This window comes from Heliconius melpomene, chromosome 7 (assembly GCF_056956725.1).
Source record: "Heliconius melpomene rosina isolate 202511_hmr_F chromosome 7, ASM5695672v1, whole genome shotgun sequence".
Lineage (NCBI taxonomy): Eukaryota > Metazoa > Arthropoda > Insecta > Lepidoptera > Nymphalidae > Heliconius > Heliconius melpomene.
In genome coordinates this window covers 6,501,985-6,515,432 of record NC_140395.1, presented here as the reverse complement: position 1 = coordinate 6,515,432, position 13,448 = coordinate 6,501,985, and the positions used below count along the sequence as shown (strand labels likewise).

At 34.0% G+C, this 13,448-nt stretch overlaps 3 protein-coding genes across 3 annotated transcripts; all 3 read right to left on the bottom strand.

The window, feature by feature from the left end:
- LOC146537530 (phospholipase A1 member A-like) lies at positions 1–3,690 on the bottom strand. Its single transcript, XM_085188238.1, has 4 exons — positions 3,394–3,690; positions 1,374–1,492; positions 889–1,070; positions 1–682 (listed from the first exon to the last, which is right to left on the bottom strand). Exons 1-4 carry the CDS (start codon positions 3,494–3,496, stop codon positions 1–3), a joined length of 1,086 nt encoding a protein of 361 aa, XP_085044364.1. The 5' UTR covers positions 3,497–3,690.
- Positions 3,691–4,015: 325 nt separating this feature from the next.
- On the bottom strand, positions 4,016–6,748 carry LOC146537529 (lipase member H-B-like). The gene is made up of 4 exons (XM_085188027.1): positions 6,457–6,748; positions 6,112–6,230; positions 5,324–5,505; positions 4,016–4,697 (listed from the first exon to the last, which is right to left on the bottom strand). The coding sequence occupies exons 1-4, from the start codon at positions 6,557–6,559 to the stop codon at positions 4,016–4,018; spliced, it is 1,086 nt and encodes a 361-aa protein (XP_085044153.1). The 5' UTR covers positions 6,560–6,748.
- A 4,377-nt stretch (positions 6,749–11,125) lies between these two features.
- On the bottom strand, positions 11,126–11,845 carry LOC146537528 (uncharacterized). Its single transcript, XM_085188208.1, has one exon. The coding sequence runs from the start codon at positions 11,843–11,845 to the stop codon at positions 11,126–11,128; it is 720 nt and encodes a 239-aa protein (XP_085044334.1).
- Between the last annotated feature and the right edge of the window lie 1,603 nt (positions 11,846–13,448).

The window sequence follows — 13,448 nt, the reverse complement described above, 5'->3', positions numbered from 1 at the left end:
TCATCTCATTTGAATAACATTCTCCGCATTCAATCTTTTAGATACAGATAAAAAATAATCATTTTCCTTTTTCAAGCCTTTCACCCCTAAATAGTATGGATATCTATTAGTAGTTGCCAAATAAAAGATACCTTCTTTACTTTTATCTGCGTTAAGACCTAACACATTAGTAACACGTGGTTTTCTATCATAGCATTGTCTATTCCTAGCTTGTTGTACAGAATCACATTGTATGGCTATAAAAGAATTCCGGTGTGTCAATGCTGTCATCCATAAAGTATAAGATCTAACATGAGAACATAGAGAGTTACAGAATAACCAATAAACTTCACCCGGCTGATTCTCTCCGCCATTAACATAATAAGTAACATGTGCCACTGGCGCCGCCATGCCCATATTATCTATATTTGTACTGATAATCTCAACCAAATCGGCATCACTCTTATCAATACGTTCATCTGGCCCGAGATTCCGAAAACATGGACCAGCTGGATCTAAGCCTGTGATCCTAGATATCTTAGTTCCAGTCAATTTGTAGAAATTCTTTCCAACAAAGCTTGCCGTTTGTACTCCAAGGCTTAAGCCTATGATTTCTGTCTTTTTTGGGTCAAGCCCTAATTCTGTTAAATCTGCTATCATTTTTGCCGCGTGTTTACCAGCTGGTCTCATGAAACGGGCAGCACTGAAATGGTATATAAACACTATGCAATAAATATCGTTATAAATTAGTAAAATAAATATTTGAAATGAAGAGTCCCAAACTAACTCCTATATTTGGTCTTGCTGAGTGAAAAGCAGTTTTTTACGTTACATAGTCCCCACAAACAAATTTAATAGCTATAGCTTAATCTATTTTAACCGTAATACTTATATTAAGTAACGTCTTACCGAGGGTACTCCATTGTAGTAAACATATTGGTATCTAGCAATAGAACGTTATAGCCTATGTTTTTGTATGCACTCGACATGAACGAGGCGTATGGAAAACCTGGGCTATCTAAAAAACCCCCTAAATAAACCATAGTCTTCTTTTCGAAATCTATAGCAGGGTCGTTTGCGAGTTCTTTCATCTGAAAACAAAATAAAACAAAAAAGTTTTATGTTTTAGTATAAAAATAATTGTTATATGAAAAATTATAAAAATACAATTATTAAATATGCTAATCACAGGAACTATTTTTGTGAATTAAAAAAAAAATTGCGTAAGTTGCCCTATTTATCGAAAAAATTTAGATTTTTTCACATAATATCTTTGATTTTCACGATAAATAAATAAATAAAACTTTTTAATTGTATTTTCCAAAAATATATAATATACGCGATTAATCCGATTAAAAAATTTCAGTTAAAAAGTCATATCATAAAAAAATTACCTGATTATAACTATATTTTCTACGAACGGTATTTAACCCACTGCCAGAAACCAATACCGACAAAGTTAAATATTTTAAACTTTTCTTTGTTATAAATGCGTCGTGAGTTGATCCTGGACCTGAAAAATAAAATTATATAGCAACTAGCGGCTTAAGCAGCTTTACGCTTTTCCCCACACCGCATGATAGGCAGAGAAAACCGAGTGTTAGAACACATCGTTCCATACTTTCCGGCTTATTTCCGGGACATTGAAATGTCGTAAAATCAACAGGATCCACAGCTTCACCATTCCAGAGTAGAAGTAGTAAGTAAGTAGTAAAGGTAAGTCATTGACATATATTAAAAAGAGAAAAAGGCCAACAATAGACCCTTAACCCCTCTGGACCCTGTTAGCTAAACAAGAGGTCAGAACATTGAAATAAGACCCTCTTATGCCGTAATGGTTTGCCATAGATAGGTTTTTCCGGTTTTTCCTAACATATATTTTCGAATACTAAAATACACGCGATTAATCTGGGTAAAATTATTTAATTTATAAAATTACTACTTAATTTACTTGCAGTGAAAATGATTTATATTGAAAAATATTTTGTCGAAAGGAAGTGCGTGAAGTGTTAACTAGTTAAAATTGTTTATTTTACGATAGCATATTGGTTTCAAGGATAGTTAATATTCTAGAATTGGGCAAAACAGTGTGTTAAGGTCGCCAAGCGGGAAAAATGTTACGAAATATATTTTCATACGCCTAAAGTGGTCACACATCAATATTATCATACTTATTTACTTTCCTTGGTTAAGCTTCCATGTACATATTGTTTCTGTTTTTATAATAGAAAGAAATTGTACGATAGGGGCCGAAGGGGCACCAAGTGTGACTCCGCCGCTTTTTCCACCCGAGGAAATGAAATATTTAATATTTTCGTTTTCTTCGCCCTGGTGTCGAGGCAAAGCGCGGTGTAGAGTTCCACCACTCAACACAAATACCTTCTATTAAGTCATATTAAGAATAACATGCCGTAAGGAGCGGCATAGTGATAAATTATCAACAATAAAATACATTGTTAACAGAACTACAGCACAATACTACGCTTGTCTACTATTGCTTAGAAATTGTTGTTAAAATTATTTTTAGACATGCTGCATTATTCATGATTTAAAATATCTGAAGGTAAGATAGATTCACCTGCGTAGATTATGGTCGTCTTGTGTAAATATTTACGTTTTTTTAAGGTTCCGTATCTTGTAAGACAAAAAACACAACCTTTATATAACTGTATAATGAACATTTAAAATTCAGATTAGTTCAAATTATAGTAAAATTGGTACGGAACCCTCGGTGAAGGAGCCTGACGCGCACTTCACCGGTTTTTTATTTTTTTCCCACGTGGGTCAGGGGCAATATTTTCTCATTTTCCGTTCAATTTGTAAAAAATTGCGTGTTGAATGACAAAACCCTACGCCGCACTTTTCATCTTATCAGGACCGGGCGGGTGAATGTATGTATATATACAATCATAATACAAAAAAATCCCCTGAGTAGAAATCGAACCCACAAGAATCACGCCTGCAGTCGGACGCTGTGCTACTGCGCCAGAATGGCCTAAAGCCATAATGTTAAAGCAATAGCAATAAATAATAATTACATACTATAAATATATGTATGTGTGACAAGTACAATAGTAACCCAATCCGACCCCTAATGATTTTATTATTTATAGCTTTAATGATAAAAACTCTATATTCTTCTTCCTCAATTATTTGTTACAGTGTTAAGTAATAAATATCTTTTACAATGTACATACATATATACTCGAAACAAATGAATTGTCCTTTTCTTATAGTCATTCAATAAATTGGTAAATAGTAACTTCACAATTTACCCGCAATTTTATTATTTGATATTTTAAAAGAAACCATTTTTCAACCACAAAAACATATGTACTATATAGCATAAGCTTTTAAAGCTTACTTTAAATAAACTTTTAATAACATACATCTATTAAAATAGAATGTACTTACAATCTGCCAAAAATCCTGCAGGATATCCTTCTATTTGCTTTGAACTATTCATCGTTAGGCTATTGCTTACAAAAATCATAATACACAATAGTAAATAATACATTTTTAAAATATTTTTAAACTATTTCACGCAAAAAAAACTTCTAGGCACGTCTTGTCTTGCACTTCTTCTAATATCTAATGTAGTTTTTAGTTTGTTTCTGTATCCTTTAAAAACACAATGTACCCAATGTCCTTATCATTGATAAAGAAAACTAATATTTTTCTTTCTTAACGCAGCTTGCAAGTCGCAACGCAACGGAGCATGGAACTTATTGAATAAGGTAGATGTAAAAAATAAAATTAAATTTTTTAATATGTAAGAAAATATTGTAGGTTTACTACCGTTCATATTTGTTATTAATCCGTATATAGATATCATCTTAAATATGGAGAACTATGGTCCACTAATTTCGGAGTATTCAATTCAAACAAACAAACAAAAAATCTAATCTTTTTCTTTATTATTATAAAGGACAAAATATTAGTGTAGCATTATTATCTAGTATAGATAAAAAGTGGAATGATATAGGAAAAAAATTAAAACAACTTTAATTTGAGTTTTATTATTATAAATACGATTTCATTTCATTTCAATAATATTCTCTGCATTCAATCTTTTAGATACAGATAAAAAATAATCATTTTCCTTTTTCAAGCCTTTCACACCTAAATAGTATGGATATCTATTAGTAGTTGCCAAATAAAAGATACCTTCTTTACCTTTATCTGTGTTAAGACCCAATACATTAGTAACAAGTGGTTTTCTATCATAGCATTGTCTATTCCTAGCTTGTTGTACAGAATCACATTGTATGGCTATAAAAGAATTTCGGTGTGTCAACGCTGTCATCCATAAAAAATGAGATCTAACATGAGAGCAAAGAGAGTTACATAATAACCAATAAAATTCGCCTGGCTGATTCTCTCCGCCATTAACATAATAAGTAACATGTGCCACTGGCGCAGCCATCCCCAAATTATCTATATTTGTACTGATAACCTCAACGAAATCGGCATCACTCTTATCAATACGTTCATCTGGCCCGAGATTCCGAAAACATGGACCAGCTGGATCTAAGCCTGTGATCCTAGATATCTTAGTTCCAGTCAGTTTGTAGAAATTCTTCCCGACAAAGCTAGCCGTTTGTACTCCAAGGCTTAAGCCTATAATTTCTGTCCTTTTTGGGTCTAGTCCTAGCTCTGTTAGGTCTGCTATCATTTTGGCCGCGTGTTTCCCAACTGGTCTCATGAAACGAGCTGCACTGAAACGGTATATAAATACTATATTAAATATAACTATAATATAATAAATATTTATTTGAAATGAATAATTGCAAATTAATGATTATGTTTGGTCATTCTGGGTGGTAAAACCTAACATTAAACTTCACTTACTGGAAATAGTATCTCAATCAAAGACTACTATAGATACATTTATTCGGTAAAGAATGCACATTGTATTATTTAATGAAAGAATAGTGATAATCTTCCATTCTGGAAATTATGTTACAAAGAACTGACAAAAGAAATTTTATTTGTATTGTACAGGGACACCTGTACCTACCAGGGGGTTACTTAACCTTCGAAAACATATCAATGATATTGGAACGGAAGGAGGGTATGAAGAAGTTAATGACGGTGGAGAAGCCGAATGGAGTATGCAAAGACCATTTGGAGCTACTTTCTTTTTTGGATAATTTGTTAGGGATACCTGGCAATCTATTTAAGGCACTTCGCTCTCATTAAGACACTTCCGTTGCCCAATTTGCGCAGAATTCTGGAGGAATTGCGTATTGACTATTGATTGGTGTTTTTTAGATTTCAAATTCCATACAAATAAGCTTAAAACAAAAATCTTTTTACTATAATATATTAAATAACGCCTTACCGAGGGTACTCCATTGTAGTAAACATATTAGTATCTAACAATAGAACGTTATAGCCTATGTTTTTGTATGCACTCGACATGAACAAGGATTGTGGAAAATTGGGACTATCTAAAAAACCGCCTACATAAACCATAGTCTTCTTTTCGAAATCTATAGCAGGGTCTTTTGCGAGTTCTTTCATCTGTAAACCAAAATAAAATAAAAATGTTTCTACATTTATGCGTCGTTTTTACTGTATTTCTGTCTGTCACCTTTATAAGTTGTACGTCTCGTTGGTTTACAACCCTGAAATTGTACAGAACCCTCGGTGGGCGAGTTTAACTCGCACTTGAATATTTTTTTTTAATTAATTATAAGTGTAAAATATTTTTAAATACTTTGTTAAATACTAATATAATAAAACTGAACATATGAGGGAACGCGCTAGTCTCAGGAAATCAAATTGAAAAAATATTTTTACTTTGGATGGTCAATTAACACAATAATACCTTTTATTTTTGCGATCATTAAACATTTTAAATGAAACTCTAACGAAAGAATATTTCAAAAATGACTATTAACTTCTAAATATACGTGATCGATTCGGCTAAAGATTATCATTTAAAAAGGCATCATGTTGATAGTTTCGATGTAATCCGCTTTACCAGCGGTTATAGTTACCTCCAGAATGTCAGTCACAATCCTTACTTATTACCATTTCCACATACAGACGACGCCGCAGGTAAAAGTATAAGTGGTATTCTATATAATGATGAACCTCTTTCTTTCTTATTATAAAAAATATTACCTGATAATAACCATACTTTCTACGAATGGTATTTAACCCACTGCCGGAAACTAATACCGATAAAGTTAAATATTTTAAGCTTTTCTTTGTTATAAATGCGTCGCGAGTTGATCCTGGACCTGAAAATACAATTATGTAGGAGCTTTACTATTGAGACACTTCGTTCCATATTTTCCGATAACTTATTTTACGCGACATTGAACGTTATTATTAACGTGATATTAAAAATATATAGAATATGTTATTCATAATTAACTATGTTATTTACATGTGTGTACTACAAAGCTTACTTTAAATATTATTTTTAATAATATAAATCTATTTAAATAGATAAAAATAACTCACAATCTGCTAAAAATCCTGCAGGATATCCTTCTATTTGTTTTGAACTATTCATCGCTAGGCTTGTGCTTACAAACATCATAATACACAATAGTAAGTAATACATTTTTAATATATTTTTTTACCGTTTTCACTATAAAAAAGAACTTCTAGGCACGTTCTACCTTGCACTTCTTCTAATATCTAATGTACTTTCCATTCTTCGAATGTCCTTTAAAAACAATGTACCCAATGCCGTAATCATTCATAAAGAAAACTAATATTTTTTTAGGTAAAACGCAACGCAACGGAGTAAGGAAGTTATTGAATAAGGATGTCGTAAATCCAATTATATTTTTTAAAAAAAGTAAGGAAATGTTGCAGGTGCACTGATATTATGTTATTAATTTGTAAATATCGAATCCTAAATATAATAATAATAATAATAATAAATGCTTTATTCAGTAATTAAATGTTACATATACACTCTAATTTCGTTAGAATATGGAAAAAACAAGACAACAATTTAGTAGAGGTGAGCGATGGCAGCCGTACTAGTGTAAACTGTGTCACAGCTGCCAGCATCTTTGCCCCTAAGACACTATTTCGATGACAAAAGTGAGAATACTCATCAATTAGGTACATATTATTATGTCGACATAAGCAAAAATAAAGCGATATAACAAAAGTTTTAAATTAATTATTGAAAAAGAAGAAAAGAAAAACAATTAGATTCTATATATTACCACGTGTCAAATGTGTGTGTGTGTGTGTGTTTGTGTATGAGCGTGTGTGTGTTTATGTGCGTGTATGTATGTACGAGTCATGAATGTAAGTTAGGTACGAAGAAGATTCTCCGTATCCAAGTAGGACAACTTCTGCAGCCAGGTATTCATAACTGCTTTACATTTTGACGAAGACAAAGGGTAAATGTTGATAATTTTATTAACATCATTGTATAAGCGACTGCTTAGGACGTAGAAGTGAGAACGAGCTAGCTTGGTTTTGCAACGTTCGATATCACAAACCTTTGGCTTATTGCGCTTACAGATGGTCTTGAGAGGAGTGCTCCTATGCTTCCGCAGTACAACTGATTTTATGAAAAGTTGTCTAACTGTTAAGACTGAGCTATTGCTATAAACTAGGTCTGTACTGTAACGTCTGGGCTTTCCAAGCATGACTTTTAGTATGGCTCTTTGGGCACGTTCTAAGGGAAGTAACGACTTTTTACTTGTACCCCCCCCATACACAGATGCAGTAGCTGATGAGACTTTGAATAAGGGCATGATAAACAAGAAGTAAGGTTTCAAAATTAGCTGAACTTCTAAGTTTCCTGAAAATAGGAATCAGTTTTCTTATACGGCCGGTTATGTGATTGATATGAAGTTTCCAGTTCAGGTAGCAATCAACTGTAAGGCCAAGATATTTGATATTAGAAGTGCGAGGTAAGCTAGGACAATTACAATTATCCAGAAGAGTGCAAGTATGTGTGTGTACTCTAATCGACAACTCAGGTGGCGGCTGGGAATGGGAGCGATGAGAGAACGCGATGTATTTGGTTTTGTCTATATTTAGAGTTAAAAGATTAGCATTGTACCAGCCTGTTATCCATCTGACCGCATGTTCGGCGTAGTGTTTGGCCTCATTCCAATCTTTTCCATGAAGCACAAGCGCAGTATCATCTGCATACGCAATTATGTTACAATTTGGTAATGATGTGGCACATAAGCTATTAATATATAAAATAAACAAGGTAGGTCCAAGGACACTACCCTGTGGTACCCCAAAACAGATTGCAGTATTGTCACTAACGTACTGGTTGATTTTCGTGCATTGCGTGCGATTTGATAAATATGAGCGAAAGATTTCAAGAGCGCTGCCACGTATTCCGATAGTTTCCATTTTGTTTATTAATAGTGGCACATAAACGGCCTTGGATAGATCGAGGAATACGCCGATCACTTTTGATGCACTGTCCATTTTCTTAACTATTGTTTCAGTAAGCAGTAGTGCAGCATCTTCCGTCGATTTACCCTTGATAAAACCGAATTGATTATCAGCAATGACGTTACAGTGTTGCAGATAATTTACAAGTCTCTTATTCAAAAGCTTTTCTAAAATTTTTGATTGAACCGAGAGTATTGATATTGGCCTGTAATTGACCACAGTGTCTCTGTCGCCGGACTTATAGATAGGATGAACCTGAGCTCGCTTAAAGATATCCGGAAAAACGCCAGTTGATAAACATAAATTGAAAATATACATAAGAACGGGAGCTATATAAGTACTAGCCTTTTTGACAATAGAAGTAGGAATGCCGTCTGTTCCAGCAGCAGAGTCATCTTTTAAGTTTGCAATAATAGCCTGAATTTCATTAATGTCTGTATCATACAGCGCCATGGAGTCATTTGAAGCGGAAGACTGAGAGTTAAGTGTATTTGGCAAGCTATGTATGTCAAGTTGTTTGTTTAATATAGCATTGGCATATGAGGCACCGATGCCAGCAAAATAATTGTTTACGACATTTACGGATACGCAAGGATCACTGTGCAGGTCAAGTAAAGGTGTGGAAGTAGGTGAGGGCTTTCTGTAGCAAACAATTTTATTGACAGTGTTCCAGGTACCTTTTGCATTATTTTTGAATTTTAGGAATTCGTTTTTTTCATATGCTGTCTTTAATTTTTTTAACAAATTATTACAAAAATTCCGATATCTTGTGTAAGTTATACGTAGGATTGCATTAGTTGGAACAGTTTTGACCTTTTTATGTAGTTTGTCACGGTGTCTAATGCACCGTACCAGTCCCGGAGTCAGCCATGGTTTTAGTGTACGTTTCCGATGGGAAATTTTTATTTGCTTAGAGTGCATTGAAATAGCATCATAGATCATATTAGTCAGCAGGGTGGCTGCGGCGTTTGCATCAGAAGAGTTAAAGATACAGGTGATGTCAAAGTTCGAAATTGTTTGTAGTAAAGACACATAATCAATTTTGGTAAAGGTTTTTATGGAAGAAAACTTTTTTATATTGCATTGTAAACAAAAGACTAAAGGTGCATGGTCGGTTATATAGGAATCTAGGATATAAGTAGCAGCAGATTTATTCGATCTCAGCATCACATGATCAAGACAGCTCTCGTTGCGTGTTGGAAAGGAGTGGGCACTAGAAAATCCATGGAAAGCTAACAGGTCCAAGTATTTGCCACTGTTAGAGTCAGAATTGGTTGATGTAATATTTATGTTTATGTCACCAATCACGACTACGGAGTCAACTAGCTTAAGGTCGAGGAGACATGAATCGAGACTGTCACAAAAATAGTCTATATTACTGTTCGATGGTGACCGATAAACTGCAACTACCGCGTACTCATCATTGTGTCTTAGAACAAGACAGCTAGCGCCAGATAAGGAAACATTGGTAGTTGAGTGCTTTATGTCTGATTTGACATAAATGATTACACCATCGTTTTGATTGTGGTAATCTGAAGTGTATGAGGTGTAACCATGAATGCTGGGTACAACAGTAGTCGTGGAAAGCCAGCATTCTGTAAGGATCAGGATGTCACATTGAATGCGTAGTCTCTCAAGTAATACAGTCAGGGCATCAAAATTACAACTTACGCTACGAATATTTGTATGCATAAGGTATAGCGCGCACTAGTGATTTTTGTCACCGTGACTGTTGCGCGACTGTCACCGTGTACATTACACTAAATGAAGGTGCGCGCATTTGGATACGTGACAATTGGGTGACTTTTTGTCCGCGGAGGACGGCAACACGCCGGTGACGCAACTGTCACCGCGTCCATACATTTGTATGCCCGTGCGCGCATTAGCAACAAAATGTCACCTTCCCCTTGCGGTTTCCATACTAGTGGTCTTCCGCATAAACATGAAACAACAGCATGTTGCATTGCAGCACCGAATTTTTATTTCAAGAATGGCGTCAAGTTCATCACCAAGGCAAAACGTGTTTTCATGAAGATAAAATAGACAATTACAATACTGATTGATGAAATTGAGTTGAGGCCATTGCTCTATGATAAATGAAAAGTTGAAAGCCAATATTTTCTACATTTGCTTTTTTTTCTATTTCTTAATATAAGTGCACAGACAACCATCTCTTCGAGATCCATTTTATCAAATGTAAAAAATTTCGTCACTGTCATCGCAAGTGCGCGCAGTCGCTAAAAGTATGGTGACATGTCAGTGACAAAAAATTTATTGTCACCGTGACAAAAGTCACCAGTGCGCGCTAAGCCTCACTGTTAAAGCGTTATGGTTTGTGTCAATGTGATGCATTAAATTTTCGGGACAACAAACCATGGAATTGGACACTTGGACAGTGTCAATATCGTTACATATATTATTTAATGGAAACATAGTGACATAAGGGCTTATTAGAACTTTTATTTGGTGAAAACAAACTTTTTAAACTATCATGAATGAGAACATGGCCGAAAATATGCAAAGAATCTATGAATGAGGGCCTGTATTTTGTATGTGTGATTTGAAGAATGGTATGAATTGGTGTAATAAACGTTGCGGTAAATAATATGTAATTATAATAGTTAACAAAAAGTGGTAATTCACTAAAATATAAAACTAAGTAATAACTTAATAAACTATGAACGTAGTGTGGAACATAAAAGACCATGCAAAACAAAAAACAAAACAAGATTTGCTGGTTATATAGTCATAGCTTATGTGAGGGCGAAGAAAGAAGATGATCCAGGTCTTTATCATTGTCGATTCGATGACATTGGGCACCTTCAGACTTGCGGAGAAAGACTTTGCCATGGGCAGTCCAACAAAACTTGTATCCGTGTTTCTTACTAAATTCGCGGGCAGAATAAAATATTTTTCTTGCTTTATCAGTCAGGCACTCGCTAATGTAAACAGGCTGAGGTTCGCCTTCTAGTTTAAGATGTAATGTATTTAATTTGTTTGTGTTGCGGTTATACGCTTTCACAGCGGCCAATATTTTGTCTTTAATTAAAATTGAGGAAAAGTCCGCAATTATTGGCTTACTAGCTCCGTTTTTCTTGCTGAGCCGGAAAATATCCTTTAGATGACTTTCTTCAATATGAATGTTGGTGACAGCTCCAATATTTTTCACGACAGACAGCAGATCGTTTTTAGATTCCTTGTTTTGAACAGGAAGGTTCCTGATTTCAATACAAGTCTGTGTTTGCGATCTTTCGAGGTTTTCAACTTTCATTTCTAAGGATTGTATGTAAGATAAGTGTGATAATTTTTCAGATTCCAGTTTTATTAATCTGTCTTTCATATCTTCATATTGCTTAGAAATAAAATCCATAGATTTTATGATATCGCTATTTTGACTCTGAATATCTTTAATACTTTGTTGAATAGTATTCTGTTGATTCTTCAAGATTTCAAAAGATTTTCTCATTTCTAGCGTAAGGGCTAGTCATCGTCATGTTGGCGCTTGCGGGCCCGTGGTCTAACAGTCACATTGCTTAAGTCTTCATTGTCAGTGTCCGTAACTGCTGAGCTTTGATTCGTATCATAGTTAGGTATATTAAGCTTGTCTCTGGAATTAGGAGAAGCCTTCTTGGGTGGCATTGTAATGTAAAAATATATCTCACAATTTACTAATAAAATTGCCTCCGAGAGACAAACTTAGTTTAGTTAGGACGTGAGACGCTTCTGTTTAATTATTCATTGACATGCAAACGTATGAGCAGGCCGCGGAGCTTTCGCACAGCAATATGATCCTTATGCGTATTGCAGAACCGTGCGGATTGCGTGCATTGGCCGCAGTATGACTTGTCAACTAATGAGGGTTGGATACAAAATAGTTTGCAACTTACAAGTGTATATTCACTTATTCCTTTAATTGTTTTAGTTTTTAAAGCACAAATTCACTTCACTGTAGATACAAAAACACTTTAAAGTCATTTTGTACGAAAATATTCCACAGTTGTAATAAATAATTATTTTTAAAGCTCAGAGACAAAAAGTTGATATGGCACCAGTTTAACTGCCGGGGCAAATATGGAAAACTGTTATAAAATAAAATTTTATTATGCATTTTTAAATATTTAAAAAAGTATCTTTATATTCCCTTCATAAATTGCTGTATATATTTCATATGTCCATATTTCAAGAGGTGCTGAATTAATTTTGGTGAAACTTGGAGTATTCCCTAAGTTGAAATATTCTCCATTAAAATCAAAAAGTATCTTTCGTCAATCGTCGATATCTTTCAGTATCAGAGAAATTACGGACAAAAGGCACATAGAATGGTGCATGCTGTATATATCTATACTAATTTAATAAAGCGGAAGAGTTTGTTTGTTTGTTTGTTTGTTTGTTTGAACGCTAAGATTTCTGGATCTACTAGTCCGATTTACTTTGTTTTTGTTTTGTATGAAAGTTGCATTCTTCAGAAGTGCTATAGGCTATATAACATTACATTACACATATATACTAATATATTAAAATACTTTCTAATTTGACATGCAATTTATTCTGCCATGTTAATAACAACCGTCGTCGCTACGCGACCGTTTGACCGTTTCATAAGGATGAATATCAAAATGTCGCACATTTAGATATTCATCCTTATGAAAATAAATATAATAGTCACTTTTAGCATTTTATCTAGATTGAAATTATAGTTTACTGTATAACATTCTAATAAATAATTAAGGAGATGTCACTGATTCGAAATGACCTAGCCTTCGGGCGGCACAGTATGACCGACGCGAACGGGCAGATGACGTTGACGATTTTATAAATTTTCATACATTTTCGAACTTTATTTGCTGTTTATAAATAATTTAAAATTCACTTTGGTTCTCTTCTTATTTTATTTGATATTGCTGGCAAAAATTATCCTTTTCTAATATTAAGAATATCTTTTAGTTACTTTTACTTCTTAAGTTGGTTTTCAATTTCTCTGATATTTTTTCTAATAATATGTCTCTACCTATTATTCTTTTTGATTATAAATATTCTTATAGTTTAAGCAGGCGTAGCCGCGTCTGGGT

Bases quoted from the DNA above. Each gene is read 5' to 3' on its own strand.
- LOC146537529 (XM_085188027.1), bottom strand. From the start codon at position 6,559: ATGTATTACTTACTATTGTGTATTATGATGTTTGTAAGCACAAGCCTA. The intron at 6,231-6,456 runs GTGAGTTATTTT...TTGTATTTTCAG, and splicing joins TGCAGGATTTTTAGCAGATT to GTCCAGGATCAACTCGCGAC. The intron at 4,698-5,323 runs GTAAGGCGTTAT...ATACCGTTTCAG, and splicing joins ACTACAATGGAGTACCCTCG to TGCAGCTCGTTTCATGAGAC.
- LOC146537528 (XM_085188208.1), bottom strand. From the start codon at position 11,845: ATGAGAAAATCTTTTGAAATCTTGAAGAATCAACAGAATACTATTCAA.
- LOC146537530 (XM_085188238.1), bottom strand. From the start codon at position 3,496: ATGTATTATTTACTATTGTGTATTATGATTTTTGTAAGCAATAGCCTA. The intron at 1,071-1,373 runs GTAATTTTTTTA...TTTTGTTTTCAG, and splicing joins GAAAATATAGTTATAATCAG to ATGAAAGAACTCGCAAACGA. The intron at 683-888 runs GTAAGACGTTAC...ATACCATTTCAG, and splicing joins ACTACAATGGAGTACCCTCG to TGCTGCCCGTTTCATGAGAC.